Source organism: Coenobita brevimanus, chromosome 45 (assembly GCF_032717465.1).
Source record: "Coenobita brevimanus isolate Jiangsu-jjx chromosome 45, ASM3271746v2, whole genome shotgun sequence".
Lineage (NCBI taxonomy): Eukaryota > Metazoa > Arthropoda > Malacostraca > Decapoda > Coenobitidae > Coenobita > Coenobita brevimanus.
Window position 1 is genome coordinate 30,997,802 of NC_136998.1, and position 15,867 is coordinate 31,013,668.

Consider the following 15,867-nt stretch of genomic DNA (forward strand, 5'->3'; position numbering starts at 1 on the left):
ATTACTGTACTGCCCCTCGCACTTTACTCACGTCTGGGGTGGCTACACTGTCTATAAATTGAGATTATACAGGCAGTGAATTTATACGAGTAGTTTATTCATATACCGTCTCTATCTATCATATACAGACGGAGGGTAAAAAAATATATATATATATATACGTATAGATGAAAGGTGCCATTTTCAGTTCTGCGAGTTGTACTCCCCCAATCTCTCTCTCTCTCTCTCTCTCTCTCCACTACGTCACGAGATTCGCATTATCGTGATTAACCGGATATTTTCGTCTCTGATATTACGCTTTCCCGGAAGAGTACTTTGAAATGGGTCTTTTCCTGAGGCTTTGGGTAATGAAGTAGCACGGAATCGACTTTGGCTGGAAAATGACCTCCAAACGCTACATAACCCTTGCCTTCCCAAACTCACCTAATACTTTTTTTTTTTTTTTCCGCCTCTCTCTCTCTCTCTCTCTCTCTCTCTCTCTCTCTCTCTCTCTCTCTCTCTCTCTCTCTCTGTGAGGAGACTGTCTGCTCCGTTTATCGCATATCGCGTCAGTTTTGTAACCTTCACAACGAGGCCTCCTCTAGACCGAGTTAAATCATTTTGTGGTAGACAAAACTGATTATCGCCATCACAGTAAAGAGGCTGATGGTGAACACTTGTAGTCCCTCCAGATCATCCGATCTATTCCTACAGCATGAAGTAATCTCCTGGGGGTGGCACTGATTTAAAACAAAAACAAAAATCATCAGTGAAATAATGAAGTTAACATGCTGAGGAAGTGGAATGCGGCTTTATATCGAACAAGGAGGAGCAATCTGGGAAAGAAACACTCGCACCTGACGATTGGTCTCAGGGATGAACATCTGACTTTGCTAGGTGACCATGTATCATCCGATCTATTCTCAAAATCAAATTACTTCATCCTTCCCTGACCCTCAGTCCTTCTACCAATTTTGGTCCCAAATGGATCAAAACTCCGAGATGACCTTTCCCTGTGACCCACGTTAATCTCTGACCTATTGTTCTCAAAATCCCCATTCTTGACTGACCTTCAACTCTTCCGTCAGGTCTGATCCAAATCGAATAAATCTGCTTGAGTTACAGGGTCGAACCTTTGACTTTATCCTATGATCCTGACCTATGATTGATTGTTCTCAAAATCGAATAACTTCATCGTTGCCTTATCTTCAACTTCTTTATAAAGCTTGGTTTAAACTAAATCAAAACTGCTTAAGTTGACTGTGCAATATGACCTTGAGGAAGGCCCTAAACACTTCCACCAAGTTTCGTCCAAATCAGATAAAAACGGAGTTATTCCGTTAACACACAGGCAGAGAGAGTGAGACGAACACATAGCAGAACAATACCCTGCTTACAGTATCACAAGTTTGGGTGTAATTACGGAACAGAACCATAAGAATACAAATGTAAACTAATCATCACTGTATCAATCTCCTTGGTAGTGTGCTACACTTAAATCACTTGTAATATTTTAAAAAAATCAAATGTCATGGAATCAGGATGAAAAAAGCCAGTAGGGAAGCCCTCCTTGCCTCCTGCCATCCTCAAACTCACTCACATATCTTTTTCCCCATGTAGCTCGTATTTATTCTCTCTATACAGTATGACCATACCCTCTAACCGCACTGTCTTCTACCCTCTGATCAACAGATAAGTAATTTCCCTGAGAAATTACTGTACTGTATAATACAATACCTCAAGTTTTAAAAATCAATCTATCTATCTATTGCCAGATGCCTCAATCCCGTACGGGATGGCCACAAACAAATCGCTTCCACGTCACCCTGTCCCCTGCCATTTCACTGCCCTGCTCCCAACTCACACACCCCTCTCTCATATACCTCTCCACTCCATCCCTCCATCTCATCCTCGGCCTCTCCCTCCCTCTCCCCCCCTCCACCTTACTCACATACTCTCCTCGTCAGTCTCTCACCCTCCATCCTCTCCACATGGCCAAACCACCTCAGTGTGTTCCTCCTAAAGCTTCCTATCACATCCACATCCACACCACAACGCTCCTTTATATCCTCATTTGTCAGCCTGTCTCTCCATGTGACTCCACAGGCTCCTCTTAAATAACTCATTTCCACTGTTCTCACTCTTGACTTGTGTCCTTCCAACAACAACCAAGCTTAAAAATATACAGTATATGCAAATGACACTGAGAATCTAAAATATGTTCTACCCTGATGAAAAATATTTTACATACAGTATTCATAGCAAATGGAGGTTAAATAATGTGGTCAAAGGCTCATCTTGATGTGAACCTAGTAGAGTTCAGGCAAAAGCTGCCTTTCTTCTGAGGTCCACCATCCCCTTCTTTGGAGTATCAAAGTTACATAACAAAGCAATTAGGACACAAGGGAGCTTAATCTAGGCTCTGTAAGGATATCCTGTACAGTTTTCTATCATCAAATCTTTTATTGCCCCATAGGAGCACAGGGGCTCAAGGACATGCTATTAGCCTAGACATTCAAGGTGAGTGACCAGTTATCTTCCCCATGAAGAATATTATGTGAGCAACAGGTGGTAGCAATCATCATCCACCCACCTGATGTAGTGTTGCCTACCTCTTCCTTCACCTGTATCATTCTTTTCCTGTGTCTGATCTCTCTTCCCATTACTCCCATCCTTCCTGCCACTTTTTATTTCATTTCTTTCTGCTTCCAGGAGCCAAACCTTCACACTCTTCCTCATGCCTTGCTGTGGCAAGGTGCTGTTTACTGCAAGGGAACTTCAGTTCACTGCAAAGGATACTTCTTCAGGGGCAGTTGCTTACCTGTGGTTGATGGTTCTGCTTGGCCAGCAAGACCGAGGTTACTTAACAACAACAACAACCCCTTGGAAATTATCTCGTATGGGGCACATCCAGCTGATGCAACTTAGGTCACTAAACCAACAGATGTTTATTTGTTTATGGCTGTCAACTAGCCTTGTAAATGGTGTCCTCACCTATGGAAATCCATCTGGCTTCTCACTGTACTTACCTAAAGGTAGAACACTATTTACTATGCTGGGTGCTAATCATATGAGAAAATGATGCCTGGTGGTACAGAGGGTAATGGTGGTCCAACCAGGTGGAGCCTGTAGGAGTTCCATCTGAACGGTGGTTGGGGTTTACAGCTCACGTAATGCCACTTATGGGCATGTGACGCTGGTCACTGTTGCCTTAAATGTCGGGACAGAATAGCCTAGCCCCAGGTCCCAACACTCCTGTTTATATGGGGCAAAATGAGATTGGATGACAGATGGATGGATGGAGTACAATCTGATATAAGTACAGACCTTAGTCTCTACAGACTGAAGAATCTACAATGAATCTATAAAAAAGAAATGAGAATAGAGCTCATACTCACGTCAGTTCTGCCATTTATTTTCGAAAGTATCATCATTCACCATCCAGGCCTTCATTCCCACCTAAGACTGGGGTGGGATAAAACTATATCATTCATTTGTACAGTACTCAAAATTACTGATCACTCCAGCAATCCTATCAATATGACCTACCATTCACTTATCAAGCAGGCAGCATGTGCATATAATAATCATCCAGACCCAGGTTCAGTCCTACCCATTTTATTCTAGCTATAGTCAGAAAAGTCTATTCAATTTAAGGGAATCCTCTCATACTCAAAGTCTTAAAGGAGGGTTACTTTACAGGATGCTTACTTTGCTTGGCATTAATATCACAACTATGAAAGCTATAATATGACTTGGTACTGTAATAAATTCAAAATCCATGGAAAGAAATATGTAGAACATGTTATCCTAAACACCAATTAACTTACTCGACACAGAAAGGTACCTAAATAAGGGAAGTTTCTATCTGACATTATCAAACCTAAAATTTAGCTTACTGAGCATCATCTACCAGAAAGAACAAATTTTTCAAGCCAAATGATGATCTACGAAGGAAAGCGAATGTACTTTGTTATGGACAGACTCTACTGTACAGTATCGTACCTTGGAAAGAGATACAAAAAGTAGAAATTTTTGTACAGTATATATATATATATATATATATATATATATATATATATATATACAGTATACAAAGAAGACGAGAAACAAACTCACACAAAATGAAACAGCAACTTTTATTTAATGCCTTCTTGATGTTAGTACTGTAACAATTAGTACACCAAAACATTCCTCTTGAATACACAAAGTACAATACAGAACTACTAATAATGTACACATCTAATTACAATTTTCAGTACAGTACAGTACTGTAGTCAAAACACAACTTTAAGATGCTGTTGCAAAAAATTCAATTTTAGCTTTACCTATATAAATCCTTTGACCTCTAATGTCCCAAACCCAGCAGCAAAAAAACGAACCAGTGTGACACTGATACATACATGCTCTTAATGTTGGCCAGAGTTGATATAGGAAAGGTTTAATGAAGGCTGGGTCTGGATAACACATGATTTGCTCATCAGTCTCATTTACATAATTTTCCACTGCCTGAAACAAAACATAAACAGTGTGATATGGCAAAAGGAATACAGTATCTATACTGTTTATGAAAATAAAATGAAGAAACTTTCATAAATCATCATATATTGAGATATCAGATAATATGAAGAGTTTTCAACTGAAAACCTGTTTTACTGCTCTAATACATACGTGCTATGATGATGATGATGATAACCATCATCATCATCACAGCACAGAGAATTAATAAATTACTCGTACAGTATCAAAAATGGTACTTCCAGTATTAGTTACACAAAAGGCCAGCACGGTTCAAAATTTGTCATTATCAAAACCTTGCAGGGCACACATCACGTACTTACATGAATCATCATCACCTCTGATGTCCTCCTCCTTCCTGGTAATCCATGACAGATAAAGTCATGGTACTGTACATCTAGGTTATTTTATTCAAACCCTTTTTTATGTTTTTTACATCACATTAATTCCCCTTCCTACTCTTTCATTAATGCACTGCTCCAGTTTCTTCCCTAATACTACAAACAACTTCAGGCTGCCTCATTCAGTTCAGTTTACAAATTTACAGTACTGCACCATAATGAGTACAGTAACCCCTCTGAGACCCGGACGGCCAAGACCCCGTCACCCGATGTCCCAGACTTTTTGGGCTTGGGTCCATTAGTCCAAGTCTCGGATATTCCCTAAGATATCCGGATAAAAGACCATCTGGATGTCCAAAACAATCTGGGACACACACACACACACACACACACACACACACACACACACACACACACAAAAGCTGATATGTGTTCATCCCTACTCCTTAAATTTGCCGTACGGTGACGAACAGCTGTGTTTTGGTGCATAGTTTCGGAGACGTCTGCTAGAGCACCCCTGCATCCTCCTCACTTCCCGCCTACCTACCATCATGACTGCATGCTTGTCATCATGGCTGCCCATGTGCTCACTGTCAGAGCCATAGAGGAGGCGGGTTAATTTTCGTGACAGCCACAGACGTGTTGTAAGTACCCTGTATACTGCTAAATATTTTCCTTACTCACTTCTAATTTCTCATTCTCTGGTTCCTTTTTATTTATTGCATGGTTTCTGTCCCTTATCTGTATGAATAGGGTCTTAGATAGGTGCTGTGCATGTCTGGTAAGGAGTTATTTAGGTGGCCTTCAATGTTAGGTTCAGTTGGGGTCTATAAGTACCTGTCCAGGCGCATTTTCCCAAGTCCCAGACATTACTTGGGCTCTACTACGACATATATTGGAGGGGTTACTGTATTTTATTTTCACCAACGTCTTAATTTATGATGAAAAATTTATTTTCGAAGTTCCAGGAATAAACAGGCTGTGCCAAATCAGAGCTGCAATACACTCGCTTAAATGAAAAAGACGGTAGCACTGGAAGGAACAACAGCAGAAATGCTCTAACTAGGGGAAAAACAAATAGCAAACATCAAGTGTGGATAACATGTTGTACCAAATGGCTGGAGAAAGAAGCTTTTACACCAGTGTATAAAAAGAAGCATTACAAAAACGAAAGTAAGAATAAAAAACAAAAACTGTCATGAGGAATTCCATACATGTTTCATTCAGCCACTTCCATACATATTTCATTCATCCATTTCTAATCTTTGTTAATCTCTTTGCTGCCTCGATTTTCATGCCTCACTTTCTCACACATTCATCTACCATATCCAGTAATCCTCAGAGCCTTTAATTCCTCCTGTCACCTTCAAATGCACTCCCGTACACCCTTTTCGTATCCATTTTCTCCATCATGACCAAACTAATAAAGCTTACTTTCTTCAATCCTCCATAAACAAACTCTCTTCGTTCGCACATCTCGCACGAATCTCCCTGCTTCTTCTTTTATTCAGCCTATCCAACCCATAAATTAACATTCCTCAAACAGTTCTATTGTCATTAACCTCACTCCTGACTCTTCAAAGTCAAGTCAAATCAAGGTCTTTGATTCATACACTAATGTGGACACTAACAAACCTACACGCAAATTTTCCTCCTCCTCCCCAGACTGGGCCTAGACTAGATACTCTATTCCCTGAGGTCCAGCAGTCCTCCTATATGAATCATGTAGTACCACACACCATCATATGACGATACTTTAGCACAAATACCCATGCTCCACACTCCAACATGTTATATAAGGTCGTCCACAAATTCAAGCCTCTCTTCATTCATCACAATGTAAATCATGATCTCTTAACAACAATTATTACCTCCAGCATACATCTACACACATAACAATTGATTTTAGTCCATCCCTTACCATTGAACACCAGTTTCACTTACCATTAATCTTGGTGTGCTCTCTCTCATAACTACATCTATACATAAACTGTACAATCATGGGGACAACAAACACCTTTTTCTCACAGCTACTGAACCATCTGCCCTCACACATGTTTCACTACCATTACAAAAGCTCATAATACCATTCAGCAGTTTGCCATCTATGTCATATATTAAATTTCCAAACCCATTCTATAATATTTCTTAATGCATGTGTCCCTATTCTATTATCAAGAGAAAACCTGATACTGTCTTCAGTGAAGACAGCATGTTTCATAGGAAAAGCTCAATAAACCATAGCAAACACAATTATCACAATTCATCACTTTCCCAAATACCTTTTGAGATCTCCTGATGCCTGCATCCCTTCTTTATTAGCTATTAAGAGAAAGTGTGAACACATAAAACTTCTTGAGAAAAAACAAATAAACTTACCATTACAAATTCAATTACCGCAATTCATCAAACTCCCAAGTCCTTTTTTCGGTATTTTCTAATGCATGCATCCCTACTGGCAGTGTATATATAGTTGCGATCAATGGCTATTCTGTACACTGGGTCACAGTCTGATCCAGTCAGCTGGCAGGGACTCAGTGACAGTTCATTTGCCAATCCATCAGTCCAGTAGAATTGGCACACTCCATCCCTTCTTCCTGTCAGCACACCTCCTCCTCTTCCTTCTTGGCTTCCATCAGAGTAGGCACAGAGGCTCTCCACTGGGGAGGCACTGTCATGGGATAAGGGCTGCGTGGTTTTCGTCTGTTAAGGAAAGAGAAGAAAGTAATTAATCCAGTGTCATCCATAATAATAATCATTACCACTATCATCAGCATGACCTTTTTTCTCACCTAATGATAGGATGAGGTAGGATCCAGAAAACAAGGAAAGAGAAAATCCAGCCATTTAAGGAGAAGGCACCAGTTATTCCTCGAGTGGCATATGTGAGCAGTATACACCAACCAACTCTAATACTTGAACATAGTAGTATACTAATTAACCTCTGCACTCTGATTACTATATATACTTTCTATCATACAGATATTCTTGCTACCTCTAGATGATTTTTTAGATTATCTCTTCTTATTCTAACTGGAAGGATTAGGTACAGCAATTGTTAAATCCTTCTACAGTAAGGGGCACTCTCATAATGGATGAACCTGTCTGGAGGTAGCATGAATAAAGCAGAAAATATCATCACAGTAATGAAGTTAAATATACTCCTTCCATCTATCCATCCAACCTTTTATTGCCTGTCAGGAATGTAGGGGCCCAGGACAATGCAATTCAGTCCAGATATTTAAGAAGACTGACCTACCCTTGTCCCTAAAGGGTATTATGTGAGTTTTAAACACAAACTACACCTGAAACCTAAACCCAGTACAAGCAGTCAGTCTTAAAGCCAGGGATGTTCCAAATTATCACAACATTTTCAATATAATTGGTACTGTAAACAGAAGAGACCAGCAAATCAGCTTTATAAGTGGCAATGGTATTTTAATAGACAATTATATTTCTCTTTAATGCAGACTTAACAGCAAAAAAAATAAAGTAACATTACCAGGTCTCTCTAAGTCAATATTTTTGTGAGTAATAGTAGTCATGGTGGTTGGTGGTGGCGACCATCATCCACTCACTTGATGTAGTGCTGCCTACTTCTTCCTTAGCCTTTACAATTCTTTTCCTGTGCCTGCCCTCCTCTCTTCCTATTTCTCCCATCTTTCCTGTCACTTCTTATTGCTTTTCTTTCCTTTACAGGTGGCTTTACATTGAGTGACAAGCCAAATGGTTTCCTGTAAGCCAGGAAACCATTTACTACGCTGGGTGGTAACCATATAACCAAACCATACGTGCTCCCTACGTGTCAACAAGTGAGTTGGTGAAGGGTTAGTGCCCCTCCCCAGTAAAACAGCTAACTCAAAGTCAAATGGCCACCCCTTACGGGATTATGACGTCTGGCAATAGATAGATAGAATAGTAGTCATCACCATCAAAATAATCAATAATCATCTAACAAACAAAAACCCTAATATCTCACCGCAGCATCCAGCAGCACCAGCCGGCCATCACTGAGACCAACTACACCTCGTGAAGGAGTGGCCCAGCAGGCAGCCAGTATGGACATCCCAAATGAAAAGGATGCCACCACCTCCCGGCTCTCAACCGCTATCAGGTGTGCTGAACCCTCCTCACACCCCACCAGTAACAGTTTTCCAGAGGTGCAATGTTCAAGCTCATCTGTGGGGAGAATGAGTTGTTATCATTCATTACAGGAAGTCAATGGTCAAATGGTCAGAAAAGTACTTTGCAATTATATAAATTCAATCCCAGGCTGGGGCACAGATCTGTATAATTAAGTGAATTTTGTTAACAGACTTTATTGCTTTTTCTTCAGAAACATCAATGTCGTTAAAACATGTTTTCTAATACCATCCCATTAGTACTGAGACAGTCTAATATGATTCAATATGTAAAGTGAGTACCAGTGTCTAAGTAATTACACACAAAGATGTGAGGCACACAAGAAGATTAATCTGTCTCAATGAATGGACTGTTTTGTCCCTTCTAAGGAGTGGGGAGGGGAAAAAAAAAAAAAAAAGTAATCTATTTCTATGTTTCTAAAGTGAAAGATTTCAGTCTAGTACTACAGCCCCTTCAGCCAAGAGGGTTTCCACTAAACATAGTACTATAAGATCATATAGCAGTAACTAGAAGAAAAAAATGTCTTCTAACTGATGGATTTGACAAATGATACTTTATAACCTCTGCAGTCTTTATAAAGTTTGCTGATCTTTGTCCTACAGTTCTTTGTGGTCGGGCACTGCACAATGTCTAAAAGATGACAAGAGTTGCTTAAGAGTTACGGGATGAATTATAACTGAATCCAACCATAAAAACTGAATTTTACTGTAAAACAGTGATGCATGGAAGAGAGTCTTTATGAAAATAAATAGACAGCTCAGTAACATACACTAACAAAACACGCAACTCTTGAGTCCTTTAGCCAGAGTGCTCTTGCTACTACCTGATGATATATTCAATATATGAGACCACCAGTCATGAAGAAGTTATTAAGGGCTACATTTAACCTAACCCCTCCCACTGAAAACATTCTACCTGTAACATGAGGTATATAATCATCAGCCAACAGAAAGACTAAAATATAAAAAGACACTGTCATACTGAGGAGCTTAATATAAAAATTAATACATTAATCAAATACTTTCATATGAATTTTTGGGAAAGGTTGGCTAGTCTCATATTCATATCCAGGTAAAATGTAAATACCACTGCTGTACACTAAAGATGTGGATGAAAGAAGGTACCCTACCTAGAGGTTCTGCACGTGTTGGGAGGTTCAGCACACCGGTGACATCAGTGATGGCACAACAGTTTATCACTGACTCAACTGAGAAGATGGTATCAATGCACTTGGCCTGTCCACAGTTCCAAAGTCTTGCTGTTCCATCCCTGTTATGGAAAATTACCGTACATAAGTGTAGAATCCGCAGATACTACTTTTTATCATAAAAATCAATTAGAGTATTCTTTTGTTTGTTTCAGTTAATTCAGAAGCTCCTGTACATACTTGCATGTGTCAGCCTTGTTCACTAGATGGTGTCTCTTCATGCTGCCTTTCAGAGAAATGACACTATAAGCTTCAGTTCATAACACAGAGGCATTTCAGTCAATAATACTGTACTAAATTTTTAAAAAATGTTCTTGAGGTTAAATCATCATCAACATCATATCATCATTATCATGATTTTTCTTCCCACCAAAAGGTGGGTGAGGTACAAAAGGATCCAGAATAAATGGAGAGTATGACATTCAGAAAATCACCACTAGTTTGCCCAACAAATGAGTCAGACATTCATTCACATACCCTGGAATCCTGGCTCCACCTACAGTATAATGAAAAAGGATAAAGTTACAGATCCCATTAATAAACTTACTTGCTGACAGATATGATGTTCTTGCCTCTATCTACAATTGCTGTGTCAAGTACGGCACCAGTGTGGCCTTTGAGTATGACTGGACATGTGCCGGTGACTGCATCCCACACACGTAGCTGCATGTCCCCACCTCCTGACAGTACCACAATGCCAGAGGGGAACAGTCGGCAGGTGTACACGTCAAACAGATGTCCCTCCAGGGTTCGCTGAAGAGGATACGTACAACGTAAGGAATCCACTCTTGTCGCTTATGGTGATACCAGTATGACATGTCTATCTTGCTCCGGATGTGTAGCTTCAATTAGGAAATGGGTTCATTTCAGCACATTTCTTCAGACAACTACCTATGGCAGCAAAAGGGGTCTAATCCCCCATGCCTGATCCTTTTAGTCTCATTTAGGTCCTATACGCACACCCACTTTGTTTCAACTGTCAAACAAACCATGCAAATAGGTTTACAGAGGCTGCATTGAGCAGAAGGGTGATCAGTTTGATGAACTGACCACCCGCATGATTTAACCAGCCAACCCAAATCAGTTTAAGTAATTTGATTAACAAATTAAATGGAATGATTCTTGGTGCCTTAATGATGAGCTAGGCAAATATATATATATTTTTTTTAAAGGTCCTCAAGGTTACATAGTAATTCTGTGACAGAAGGGAAATACAAGGATCCATCACTTAACGAGTGCACTGGACTGGTGGGAAAAGAAAATTACTAAATAAACACATTACATGTTCAATGGGAATTACTGTACTTTGGGGAAGCTAGAAAGTCCACCTAGGGAATTTATTTCCCTATACTGTACCGTGACATTACAAATGATATTAAATATACTTTTATACTTCACTAAATATACTTTTATACCGGTACTCTGTTTTATATATACATATATATATATATAATAATTATAGACACACACACAAATAAATGATGTGGCTTACCACAAAGATTTACCAGATTTTGAATTTTATCATACACACAGCTACTATTTATCTAAATATCATTAAGTTTTTAATTGTCTCATCAGAGGCATAGAGGCCCAGGGTTGGTTTACACAGTCCAAAGACAAGGGCAAGAGTGATCAGTCCCCAGTCCCAGTGACAATATGTGAACAATGCTACCCCAACCTTCCCTTGGATATAAACCCTTATGGACCACAACCTGTTAAAGCACCTTAACCCACTAGACCATTAGGTGTCCATTTGCTACAATAAGATAAAACTGTAAACACACCCTGATGATGCCTGTCTCAGTTTCCCATACATGTAGCTTGTTCTCAGTACAGACTGACACTCCAAGTCCTCCCTCTCCCACACCCAGTGACACTACCTGAAATGGCAGAAATAAACACAATGACAATATCAGTATCATGATGTGATGTTTTGGTTAATTTCTTGTGAAGAATACATATACAGAATTTGAAATTATTATTAATTTTCTGTTTAATATACAGTATGAGCAGTTACTTTTTTTATCTGTAGTAATATATTGAGGCATATACTGGTGCTGTATAAAAAACTACCTTACAAACAACTAACAGAACAGAACCAATAGACATTATTCACTTACACTTTTCAAATGAATGCTGCTAAATGTGGCAACTGGAGCAACAAACACTGTTGACATTCCTGATGGTTGGTGTTTGACCGAGATCGTGCGCTCTGTGCGAGACAGCACTTGGAAAGTGTCATCTGAAACTGGTCCCCCCACCTTGCCATACTGAGCTCCTTCACCACGCCGCTTGTGAAACACCCAGGCAGAAGTGTTGTTATCTCTGCCATCAACGGAAAAAAAGTAAGAAACATGTCCCAGTCACACTGTTAAGCACTAAGGTTTGACCCCTTAAATCCAATGATGTACTAAGTATAGTTCCATTTATTTACCCTATCTCCAGACGATTTTATTGAGCTTTTTGTAATTACAGTATAATGACATGTGAACTTAAGGTAAATTAAATCTGGAGTACCAGTATGGTCAGGTTAGACCCAACACATGCCCATATTAGGTTTGAAAAGTGTCCAAGTTAGTTCCAAGTTTGAAAAATGTTCAAGTTAGGTCCAAAGGATACTTAGGTTAGGCCTGATGAATGCCCAAGTTAAGTCCGAATAATGCCCAGATTGGGTTCAAATAATGTTCAGGTTTGGTCCTAAGAATACCCACATTAGGTCTGAAGGATGTGGCTTTCACCAAAGTTAGACTGGTCTTGTTTGTTTTGTTTTTCTTTTATCATTTCAAAAGATGCCCAGTTTAGGTCCAAAAGCTGTTACGGTTAGTTAAAAGCAGTACCATAATAAAGCAACCCCGGTCTGCCCGGAGAAGCAATCCCATCGACTGTAGGCAAGCAATCACTTCTACAGGGATGTCCCATGCAGTAAATTGATGCTCCCTGTGGTGGACAGCACCTCATAAGTGCGGGGCACAGGGTAGAGTGTGGAAGTTTGCTTCCTAGATGGATGCCACAGTTGCGACTCTACACCAAGTTAACAGGAGCACCATAGTAGGCTTCACATCACCTTATCATTTAGTTACATGGTTAGGCTACCACCCAGCAATGTAAACGGTTTCCTGGGTTATAGGAAAGCATTAGGCTTGTCACCCAGTGTACTGTAGAGTAACCTAAGAAGGAAGTGGGCACCACTACAACATGTGAGTGAATGATGGTCACCACCACCTACCACATGCAACGGTTAGGTCTGAAGGATATCAGATAAGGTCCAAGCTCCATCAAGGTTTAACCCAAGGACTGCCAAGATTAGGTCCAAGAGATGGAAAGACAAGGTCTGAAAGATGCCAAGGTTACATCTGAAGGCTCAGCCTTTGCCATTTGGCTTAAATCATATTACTGTACCATATGTATCCTTTCTAATGTACTGTAATCTGCCAACAAATACTCAATCTAAAATGTAGCTATTTCTTGCAGTGCATAAAAAGTTGGCCAAGATTTCTAATATTATCAGTTTATTTAATCTGTCACTTAGAAATCTGGATCAGATTTTCAGAATTCTATTACAATATTTTCATTTAGGCTCAGATTTCTGCTGTTTTAGGTTTCTTGCAATTCCTGAAATATCTAATTATTTTGCTGCTTTAAATCCATAGTCTATATACTATCTCTAACTCCAAGCCCTGCTCTCTGTTTTAAGAGTTATGATTTAATATTAGGAAAAAGTGAAAAAAGCATTAAGCTGCTGTATCATACACTGTTATACCGTATGAATGGGTAAAACTTTACCACATGGGCATGGCAAAACCATCTGCCTTCTTACATTCTCATGTTCTTACGGTAAGTAACTTTAGTATAATATGCAACACAGATAACTGCTTGTTGATTTAAACAAAATGTATATATTTTACTTATTTAAAGTTTTTAAAGAAGCTGCCTGGATGCCTGTAGCAGCCTGTCTATGGGTGATCCTGCCAACCTAGTCTAATTTGATCTAACTAAGCGGTTCACCCCCCACATCCCCTATGATTTTAACCATCTGGTTGGATTGTTCCTGCATCTAATGCTAGAAGCCTCCAATTCCTATCAGACCAAAACTTTTAACCTAACCTATCCTAATTAACATGCATGACCCATTTGTACAGGATATTTGGAAGACCTATACCTGAGTGGTAAGGTATTAATAATGAAAGATCAGAAAATAAATGCAAGTGATGATAATAATGTTAAATTTTACCAAACACTAGGCTGGTTTTGTTGAATGTCATGAAAAAATTAGCTCCTCAGTTACTAGAGATTATCGTAAACAATTTTTATGAAAAGCAGATTTAAGGCAATGCATCTCCAACTTGTAGACTTGCTTCTAATGTAAGTAATATGGTATAGATCAAATGCTGTGTAGTCTTGTAAGTAATCAGCAAAGACGTTGCCCGCACTTCATCGACGTCTTAAATTTCAAAGTCGCCAGTCACTTAAAGTGAAAAGGGTGACCGTCAACATGATATAAAAATCCACATGATACAATGTAGTTAGACACTTTAGATACATATTCCCTTATATCACATAAACATAATTCAGCTTTGTGTCATACCTGAGTGAGTCATGCCAATCGCTCTGAATGACAAGAATACTCCCGTCACCAGACATGTTGCTCCTTCGGAAATGTAAACAAACAATGAAGAGACTACAGGCCTAAATTTTGGGCAATCGTTTTTTTACCTATGCATCAATACTTTGAGATAACTGCTCAGATAATTCAAAGTCTAATAACCCACAAAAGCTGTGGAGTTGTCAGGTATTTTAGTGAATAATACAACCACTGTTTTTGTCCCTGGACATTTTCAGGTTAAAGGTTGTCTGCGATGTACCTTGGAGTAGCCATGGTTATTAACCTGGGCTATTATTGCCCAAGGTTGTTGAGTTTGGGACTTAGAAAGGGAAGCTTCTTTAGCGCACTGCCTTTCGCCTACTGAACTTTCGTCGCCTTGCTCTTAGTTACAGATCGATCAAACTTTGGAGTTCACCATTACTGAAAGAGTTAATCCTCCGAGCTAGGACCAATGAACCATGTAGTTCTGTAGGGCAACGAGAGATCCTTGAGGAGCCCGCTACATCTCACCAGAAATACTGTACACGCAAGTGCTGTCTCTCAAGTTTCATTATCTTCCTTTCCTCTCAGTTTTTACCAACTGGTCCTTCACCTGCTGTTATCTAATGGACGGTTACGTAAACACTGACAACTATTGTATCGTTAACCGAACTCTAAAACAATAGCTCTTTCACTTTGACGGCCCATATCTTCGCTCCTTTGTAGTTAATCATAGCCCAGCGGCAGATTCTGCTGCGGCTCTACATCATCTCAACACCACTTTCTCGTGATTAGTATCATACTCCAGTGTCAATCTGATGTTACAATTGAGTATTCAAGACGGAGATGACAATTTTAGGTCCCGTTAAAATGAGAAGGGTTTAGTACTACGTGGGAGATATGTTACAGCCCCGATTCTGCTTGCAAAGAAGTTGACCTATACCAGGATCCTTTGGTCGCCGGCGTCCTCAGAGTCTTTGGTCTTTGCTAAGGGTGTTTTAGCCTAAGTGTTCCGTGTGGTAGGAAAGATTTGGTGCATAAGCTGGGGGTGTCTTGCCTTGAGTGTTCTAAGTATTATCTGGCAGGAAGAATTTGGG

General features: G+C 39.7%; 1 protein-coding gene across 3 annotated transcripts; it reads right to left on the reverse strand.

Moving 5' to 3' along the window:
- Positions 1 to 4,132: 4,132 nt before the first annotated feature.
- LOC145398314 (proteasomal ATPase-associated factor 1-like) lies at positions 4,133 to 14,834 on the reverse strand. Of its 3 annotated transcripts, none has more exons than XM_080271203.1 (8): positions 14,774 to 14,834; positions 12,309 to 12,513; positions 11,973 to 12,068; positions 10,736 to 10,941; positions 10,111 to 10,250; positions 8,818 to 9,017; positions 7,218 to 7,541; positions 4,133 to 4,488 (listed from the first exon to the last, which is right to left on the reverse strand). In XM_080271203.1, the coding sequence occupies exons 1-7, from the start codon at positions 14,827 to 14,829 to the stop codon at positions 7,245 to 7,247; spliced, it is 1,200 nt and encodes a 399-aa protein (XP_080127329.1). In that variant the 5' UTR covers positions 14,830 to 14,834; the 3' UTR covers positions 4,133 to 4,488; positions 7,218 to 7,244. The 3 variants fall into 3 exon arrangements, with proteins under 3 accessions (XP_080127329.1, XP_080127330.1, XP_080127328.1); XM_080271204.1 differs by adding an exon at positions 13,415 to 13,519 and having other exon boundaries at positions 4,133 to 7,541; positions 14,774 to 14,830; XM_080271202.1 differs by having other exon boundaries at positions 4,133 to 7,541.
- Positions 14,835 to 15,867: the final 1,033 nt, after the last annotated feature.